General features: G+C 36.0%; 3 protein-coding genes across 5 annotated transcripts in view; all 3 read left to right on the plus strand.

The window, feature by feature from the left end:
• Positions 1 to 9,311, plus strand: part of LOC123881235 (protein outspread) — a 389,980-nt gene that overhangs the window by 247,271 nt on the left and 133,398 nt on the right. The window lies entirely within an intron of this gene.
• On the plus strand, positions 2,419 to 4,307 carry LOC123881241 (leucine-rich repeat-containing protein 74B-like). Its single transcript, XM_045929948.1, has one exon. It carries the CDS (start codon positions 2,524 to 2,526, stop codon positions 4,198 to 4,200), a length of 1,677 nt encoding a protein of 558 aa, XP_045785904.1. The 5' UTR covers positions 2,419 to 2,523; the 3' UTR covers positions 4,201 to 4,307.
• On the plus strand, positions 4,847 to 6,774 carry LOC123881242 (leucine-rich repeat-containing protein 74A-like). Its single transcript, XM_045929949.1, has one exon. It carries the CDS (start codon positions 5,053 to 5,055, stop codon positions 6,706 to 6,708), a length of 1,656 nt encoding a protein of 551 aa, XP_045785905.1. The 5' UTR covers positions 4,847 to 5,052; the 3' UTR covers positions 6,709 to 6,774.

A 9,311-nucleotide genomic window follows, 5' to 3' on the forward strand; every position in this document is an offset into this window, starting at 1 on the left:
AATACACATTATGACCCAAAAGCAACGAGATACAAAGCAACTTAATGGAATAGGTATATCATGCATGATACATTTCTTGCCTGAAAGCTCAGCAAAATTTTTAAGAGCTATTGCAGAATATTTGCCTGATTTTCTCGGTAGGAAAAATATTCTAAACCTATTATAGTATTAATTAGTAAATCATTGATGTCAATAATCATACTAAGCACATGTTTCTTATTTTCTGTATTGTCGATAGTAATTTGATGATAATACAATTGAACTTTTTCTACTTAAAATGGGGCATTAAAGGTGTTCATCAAAGGCTCAAAATTTTTGAAAATTTATTTTTAGTGGAGGCGTCATAACACAGTTTAGTCCCCAAAAATGTTAACATGATGAGAACTTTACAATGACACTGTGTGTCTCTGGAACTTATATCAATAGGTGAGATAAAGTTTCCGTGCCCTGCGGCTGAACTTTCTCGGGTCCGAAGAGTTTCTAGACTCTGGAGGCCTTATAACATAGATAGGTCCCCAAAAATTTTGTGATGTGAACTTCATAAAAAAACTGCGTGTCTCTGCCATTTATATCAATGGGTGAGCTTTAGTTTATCTGCGATGATGTCTTCGTCATAGTCCAACAACGCCTCCGCTGCCCGCTCGTTTCCATGCCCTGCGGCTGAACTTTCACTGAGGTTCGGCTTGGGACCAAAGAGTTTCTAGACATACTCTACAAGAATAATAAGATGCTGTAAAAAAACCGGTACAGTGCGATTCAGACTCGCGTACCGAGGGTTCCGTACTCGGGTATTTTAAAAAAATGATAAATCAAAAATCATTATGCATAAAAATAAATAAAAATCTGGTTTAGAATGTACAAGTTAAGCCTTTTCATATGATATCCCACTTGGTATATTATGAACTCTTTTTGTGATGTAACCACAAATTCACGGTTTTCGGATTTTTTCCTTTACTTGTGCTATAAGACCTACTTACCGGCCTTTCATGATTCTAGGTCAACGGGAAGTACCCTATAGGTTATAGGTTTTCTTGACTGACACGATGTGATAGATAGATGGACAGACAGACAGACAACAAAATACAGTTTTCATCTATCCATCAATCTAAATAAATATAAATTGTGTTATGGTCTATAGTTTGTACAGATTAACACTAAAGTGAGCTGAGTTTAATCTAACCATTCACGCCTCAGGGCTCGTTTGACCTAGAGTTGATGTCGGGTTACGAAAGAGAAGATTCCGACATATTATAAACCTATCCGTTTTTCTAATGATGTAATTATAATAATAATTCATTCAATGCAAACATCAAATATACAGTATACATATTTCAAAGGTGTACAAAATATGTATACCAAGTTAAAGAATTTCACACCTTAAAATAATTTGACGAGTCATATAATAATAATTATTGTAAAAATGATCGTCTATGTCAAACAAAACTAAATTTTCGTTCATACAAATCGAAACAAAAAATCAGAAAACTCATAGAATCAAAAAAAACCAGGAAGTTTCACTAATGTCTGTCTGCCAGCTCTTAATGTAACTCCCTAACTAGCACACAAGCAATGTAAGTAGACACTGTATCGCTTTCTTGCCGTATAGAAGTTTGTATCTTTCTTAACCTGTATAGAGATTCTTATATCTCTTAAAAATCAAACTGATATAGCAGCCGTTTGGTAGCAAAGCAACGATAATGGCTTTATTGTAAACTAAAAGGGAAATCGTAAACGCTTTTGAATAAAAACAAACCAAAGATGAAGAAATACAAGTTGCAATAAACGAAGATTCAACTGTCCGTATTGCAACAAACAGTAAACACTAAACGCATTAGCAATTATCCTCGAACGTCCATGTCTTACAATTGCGTGCGCAGCTTACGATCGACAGTTGTAATTAAACCTCTGTTAGACCCTCGCAAGTCTTTTTAAGCACCTATACATAAATTACGGACCTCCTTACTCCATACTTTATGTTGGGTAGCTCTATTGAATATTTTATTGCTGGTTGCCCGCTTGTAATTTACTGGCGAATTTAACTCATCTCTATTACATGTCCGCTTTATTACGACTTGGATCGAGCCTCGGCGAGGAAATAGTGATGAAATTTATCGTTCATTATAAAACTGTTCGTGTTTGTTACAATCATAAAAATAGTATAAAATGGTTAGAAGTAATTTTACAGAGTAATTTTTTTTAAGCATAAGTAAAATGCACTGATTTAAATATTACCATTATTTAATTATCTCTATGTTCGAAAATTTAAAGGTGCAAATGGTGCAAATTCTTAGTTTTCATGAAGATTAAAAAAAATCAATGGCAAAGGAGGTATAATATTATGTCAAAGTAGTGTAGTTGACAAATCTATGGACAAATCCTACCACTAACCTAAAAAATACATTTTGACGAATGGCTTTCAAAAAAAATATAAATCACTGCGTCTTTGTGGTTTGTTTGATATCAATATATAACTTTCATAAATATTGTTATTTTTATAAGTGGTTTTATTTTTTCTACACAAAAATGTCTTCAGAATCTTCAGAAGAAGAAACTAAAACCGAGTATATCTATGTAGCGCCTGTTGAAGAGAGCTCCGAGGAGCCTCCTATGGACGAATGGTCTTCACTGGTGATGGAACTTCCGGAGGAAAATCGTAAACGGATTCTATACGAAGACGGTTTATATGATCCAGGCAGTGGAGAAATATGTACTAAATATGCATCTATGTCAGCCAGCTCTGTTCTTAGGCATCCTTATTTTAATTACCCGGGTGTTCTTGATCCTGGTATCAAAGAAGCTTTATTAACACCAGAGAAAAAGATTGAATATCCAGATGACGGCCAAGCACTATATTTGGCAACCTGTAAAGAAATGAAACAATGCCCTGTGATGAAATTTCATAGAGAGTTACTCACTGATCAAATAGACTTGAAGTATTACTGTATACAACCTTTTGGTGTTCGTGCGATGGCCATGGCACTAAGCTACAACCAAAACGTGACCACCTTTGATCTAACTGATAACTTTTTGAACGATGATGCTTGCTTTCATTTGGGAGAAATGCTTAAAAGCAACTCTACATTGAGAGAATTAATTTTATCGGGGTGTAAAGTTGGGCCAAAGGGAGTCAAATTATTGTTTGCTGGATTGCAGCTCAATACAGATCTTCGAGCTTTGAATTTGAACAAAAATGCAATTGGAGACATAGGTGTGGAACATTTAGCATCTGCAATACTCCGTGGCATTCATGTGAAAGAAATATATCTAAGCTACAATAATATTAGCGGTAAATCAGCTAACATTTTAGCTGAATCTCTTGAAACTCATAATAAATTAACAATATTGGATCTTTCTTGGAATAATCTTTATGCGCCTTTAGTAGGAACAGTTAATTTATTAAACAGATTAGCAGAGAGTAAAGTTTTACAGGAGCTATATTTGTCTTGGAACTCTCTAGCAAGTAGTCGAATTGGAACTGCAATAAAATCAATTTTTAAAGTTCCTAGCTTACGTGTGTTAGACCTTAGTAACAATATGTTATCGGGCGAAGGCGTTCAGAATTTCATCGGGCTCATGGCGAAACCTAAAAAAATGGAAACGTTGAATTTGTCTTATAACCCATTAACGCGAGAGGATGCATTAAAAGTCCTTCAAAAAATGAAACTTAATACAGTAAAAATTAAAAATCTTTTACTAGATGGAGTATTAGTAGATGGAGCATTTTTAATGCTTCTTGACCAGATTAAAGGCATGAAGTCGAAATTGAACACTGTTATAACATACGGAGGAGTTAGTGGTGATTTTCAAGCTCATGGACCAGATCCGAGAGATTTAATTCTTAATCGCGTTGAATTCCTGACAATGAAAGGTAAGAAAAGGAAGGTTGATGTAGCTCTTGTGATACTGCAAATGGAAAAGGACAATATAAACATTATGAATTCGAAAGCTTTCGAAGATGCGTTAACTGCAACAGGAGCGCCTCTGGATAGTGATCTTATTAATGAAATGGTTGATGCTTTTCCTGGTCCGAAGAGTGCTAAGTTTAAGACTATAAATATCAATCTTGTAGCTGATTTTATTCGGAGGAAATGGCCAGATCGTAAACTGCCGGAGACACCGCCTCCCGAGCCTGAACCAGAGCCTTTACCGCCAGAACCTTCTAAACCACCGAAGAAAGGGAAAACGAAAGGCAAAAAATAATTTACTTGTCTCTTCTTTATATTATTTTTATTTTATTTTGATTCGTAAGATTTTCTGTATTGCTATTTTGATACACTACTTTCTGTAGTCAGTATTTCATGTTTTTAAAATGCTCTTTATTACTTTTTTATGTAATTGTTACGTTATATAAATTATTATAATGAGTTTTTTTAAATATAAATAATTATACAATGAAACAAATTTTTTTTCCTTTACAAAATATTAAAAAAAATATATGATGGCTGATAATATCTGGACTAGCAGAGAGAGAACTTATATAAAATCTCTTAGCTTGCAGACATTAGAGTATGAAAAAACTTCTAAAATATTGTAGATGATTCATAGATGATATTGATTTATAGATCTGTACTAAATCTGCTGTACTTACTCATGGACAAAACCTAAAAACAGGAAATGTGTGCATTGACCTCTAGTCTGTAATATACGCTGGACTTGCGATTGCCGATCTGTTTTTGAGACGACTCTATTTTCGCCGTTTTGCCGCTGATAGTAGTAGAGAGCGTCATGTGAGCAAACTCGGAACTAAATGTTAGCGCTATCAGCATGGAGATCATTTGACACAAAATATGAATTTTAATTCCCGCTACCGGTGGGGTGTACCGAATCGGTACAAAAATAGCTGTAATTTTGTATGACATGACTGTTCCAGCGTGAAATATGTCCATTCCAGTAAATTTTGAAAGAAACTGAAAAATAAAATACATATTGACGTTTGCGACGTTTGCTCAAATTCTACTGCAATTCAGCTACAATAAAAGATTTTTATGAAGTTTAATTTACAAACAAAAGTTTCTTTATAATTATGTATAACTTGTAGTTTATAGTAAAAAAATGTCTTCAAGTGTTAGTATAGAACAAACTTCTTTGGAAGTTAAAGTGCTTCATGAAGTGGAATCATTTATTTCTGAAGAAGCGCCCATTGAGGAGTGGTCATCGTTGAACGCACAAATCCCAGAGGAAAATGCGAAGCGGCTGCTGTATGAACAAGGTTTGTACAGCCCTGGGAGTGGCGAAATTTGTGCTAAATATGTACCGCTATCTAGGAGCTCAGTCTTTCGTCATCCTTATTACAACTATCCGTCTATCCTCGACCCTGGCATCAAGGAGGCACTGCTGAATCCAGCACCCAAGATTATCCTTAATTCAGATGATGGCCAAGAACTTTATCTAGATTTATGTAAAGAGATGCGCATTTGTCCCATTCGAAGTTTTCACAGAAAACTCTTAGATCGTGAGATAGATTTAAGCTATTACGGAATTCACCCACTGGGGTTTCGACCTATCGCAATGGCTCTGAATAATAATAGATTTGTTAAAGTATTAGATTTAACAGATAACTGGATAAGCGAAGACGGGTGTTACCATTTAGGTGAGATGCTTGTTACAAACATCAGCCTGGAAGAATTAAATTTACACGGTTGTCGGATTGGACCAGAAGGCGCCAGGCGTTTGTTCGCAAACGTTCATGTCAATCGCACTTTACGCAAAATTAATCTCGCTGAAAACTGTCTGACCGATGCTGGTGTGGAATTCTTGTCAAAAGCGATCTATTTAGGCTCTGATATAGTAAATATAAACCTCAGCCATAACAGTTTGACAGCAAAATCATTAGTCACGCTCACTTCTACCTTTGAAACACACAACAAGCTGACTCATCTGAATTTGTCTTGGAATACCATATTTTCACCTAATGCGATTTTTTATTTGTGCAGTATGCTATCGACAAATACGAAACTCGAAGAGATAAATTTGTCATGGAACTCTTTATCCGGCCCTCGTATAGGTAATGCTATTAAGCAGGTTATGAAAGCCCCAAATTTAAGATCACTCTATTTAAATAATAATAGACTATCAGACGAGGTAACTCAAATAGCGCAAAGTTTACCAAATAGTAAGTTAACAACTCTGGATCTTTCAAACAATCCGTTGACACCGGACCATGCTTTGTTTTTGCTATCAAAATTAAAGATACGTAAAGTAAAATTGCAAAACCTTTTTCTTGAAAATATTTTAGTGACCGCTGAGTTTATTGAATTAAAAGATACAATATTGGATATGAAATCTCGGAAAAATGTTGTTATAAAATGGGGAGAAGTTATACCTAGGTTAGTTTCAGCAAGTGCCGATATGCGAGAAATAGTATTAAGGAGAGCTGAATTTCTATGTAACAAAGGTAAAAAGTCAAGCGTAGATATAGCTCTAGTATTTTTAGAAATATGCAAATATAATGAACGGCCGTTGGAGGTAAAAGAATTTTCACGGGCACTTAAAACGCTCGGTGCTACTAGTTTGGATGCTGATTTGATAGAGGAGATCGTGAATAGTTTTCCCGGCCCCAGTAATAAGAAAGTAAAGACGATTGACTTGGTCATGTTGGTAGATTACGTCCACCGCAGATGGCCTGATAAGAAATTGCCTCCTACGCCACCACCGGAAGAAGTCGTACCAGAAGTTAAAGATAGTAAAAAGAAGAAAAAGAAGAAATGAGTTGATGTTTATCGTTATAATTGTTTGTCCTGTTTTATAAGATTAGTTTTAATTATTGATTGTATTTTTAAAATAAAGTATTCTCGGAACTTTTACTTATTATTCGATAACTTGCTCCAATATACATATTTCGTGTCCTAAAACGAAATTTTAGCGGTCCGCGCCGTTTAGGCTGCTACGGGTGAGGAGAAATGATGGGACAGACAGACAATAAAATCAGTCTCTGTGATAACAGCTTAATTTGATTACCGCACATTTCTTACTTCGAGAAGTGCAGCAGGTTTATTGTTATTTTATATTATCCAATACCCTAGTACTTATTTGCGTCGTGAGGTTAGGCGTTCCATTTTAGAGAAAGAGTGATTTACATCGTGAAGACAAAGCCGGGCGCGAGAACTGTTCCCATTGTCATACGTCGCGATACATGATAATCACATACCTACTAATCGTTCGTTACCTATGCGTTCGCGCATCGTTCACCATCGGTTGAGTTGAAACTTCGTACAGTCACAGGCTAATCGGAGGTACGGGCTTCGAAGCGTAGCCTCCTTACTTATGTAGGTCGTTGGGTAAACGTGTTACCCCAGTGTTGTTCTTCTAGCTGGGTTTTTGCTTGAAGGTTTCGAACTGTAGATTGCTCCATCGATGACATCGATGGTTTTGGACATACCTACTCGTAGCATCTTTAACGTCGATAGGCTGCGCGCGAGTCGTATTATAACGCATGCCAGGTAACAACTAGTGTTTAATAAATAAATAATAAATAAATAAATTGTTTATTGCAGCCAAAATTTTACAAAAGTTACAACTTATTCTAGACAAAATTACAATTGTATTGTATTGTGTATCAAAATTAGTAACAATGCAGTCTAAGGTGGAAACCCGCTAGCTGGAAGAATCGTTGCATTTAAAAATTGGTTGTCTGTAAAGTCGGTTTACTGACGATAGTTGAACGTGACAACAAAGGCCGATTGTGCTTCTTTGTCGCTCGTTCCGCGCTCTCGCTTGCACTTCAAGCCTTACATGGAACGCCTCAGAGCGAGGTAACGACGCATGAGTCATGTTTTTTCGTGCGTGCAGCCGGCTCTATCGAATTATAAGACGTTGTCACGTCAAAATACTCCATATCGATTTCTACCTGGCATTTTTTTCTTTCCTTTATTTTTCTTTTTTAAATTCTCAAGTTGGAGATATAACACGGCACTTATTTTTAACCCCCGACCCAAAAAGAGGGGTGTTATAAGTTTGACGTGTGTATCTGTGTATCTGTGTATCTGTGTGTCTGTGTATCTGTGTATCTGTGTATCTGTGTATCTGTGTATCTGTGTATCTGTGTATCTGTCTGTGGCCTCGTAGCGCCTTAACGAATGAACCGATTTTAATTTAGTTTTTTTTGTTTGAAAGGTGGCTTGATCGAGAGTGTTCTTAGCTATAATCCAAAAAAATTGGTTCAGCCGTTTGGAAGTTATCAGCTCTTTTCTGGTTTTCTTATTACTTTTATCCCAGGACCACCAGAGGTTACGTATTTTCTGACACAGGAAATATGTACGATTGAGTAGTGTTAGTAAGTACTAAGAAAGCATGCCTAGCCTACGTGCTAGCTTGCTTAGACGGCCAATTTTCAGGTATCTGATAATCAAGGTACATAAAAACATTACTTACCTCACGTAAATTCGCCAAACTGATTTTTACGTATATTTTAGGCAATATCCTGAAAAATATGTCGCCAATACTCCCAGACACTTCCCGCGTCGGCCGTATTGCTTTGCAGACGATTTAAAGCTCCCAAAATAAGTAATTACTTAACTGCACGTATATTCTGATGCTCCATTTTTATATATGTCCACCAGACAACTATTTTAAAACCTTTTACAAGAAGACAGACCGATCCAGAGGGCCAATCATCCCCTAAATTCAATTTTAATGCCTCTGTGGGTTTGAGCGCGAGGGCATCATTATCTACGCGCATGAGACTGAGTAAGACATGTATTAGGATATATTGACTTCTCTCTCACTCTCTTATAGTTTACTTATGTCAATTAATTATTAATATTAAAAAAAATCTACTAAAAATTAAAAAAATTGGAGAATTTACGTGAGGTAAGTAATGTTTTTATGTACCTTGATTACCTGAAACCTGAAAATTAGCCGTCTAAGCAAGCTAGCAGGTCTGTAGGCATGCGTTCTTAGTACATAGTAACACTACTCAATCGTCTACATTTCGTTCGTCAGAAAATACGTGACGGCTGGTGGCCCTGGGATCTTTCACTATTGTAACAGAGGTTCATAATATTATGTCAATTGGCAAATGTCAAGTTGTCAAGATGGACGTTGCCTAGATACATAATTATTTATTTGAAAATAATGTTTTGGAAAACTCCGATACTGTGGATCGTAGGCGCGGAGTTTCTAATTTATAAAATATTATAATCACAGTTAAATGAGAAAACATCAATTCAATTATAATATCCAACAGTCAACCAAAGGCCACGAACAATCAACCCAAACCCAAACCATAGTCAAACTATTTTTAGGGTTCAGTAGGTATCTGTAGAAAAAAAAAGATGTTGTAGGTAGCCTCGACTGTTGTAGTCGCGTAGGTG

This window comes from Maniola jurtina, chromosome 3, assembly GCF_905333055.1.
Source record: "Maniola jurtina chromosome 3, ilManJurt1.1, whole genome shotgun sequence".
Lineage (NCBI taxonomy): Eukaryota > Metazoa > Arthropoda > Insecta > Lepidoptera > Nymphalidae > Maniola > Maniola jurtina.

Coding starts and splice junctions, on each gene's coding strand:
- LOC123881241 (XM_045929948.1), top strand. CDS start 2,524: ATGTCTTCAGAATCTTCAGAAGAAGAAACTAAAACCGAGTATATCTAT.
- LOC123881242 (XM_045929949.1), top strand. CDS start 5,053: ATGTCTTCAAGTGTTAGTATAGAACAAACTTCTTTGGAAGTTAAAGTG.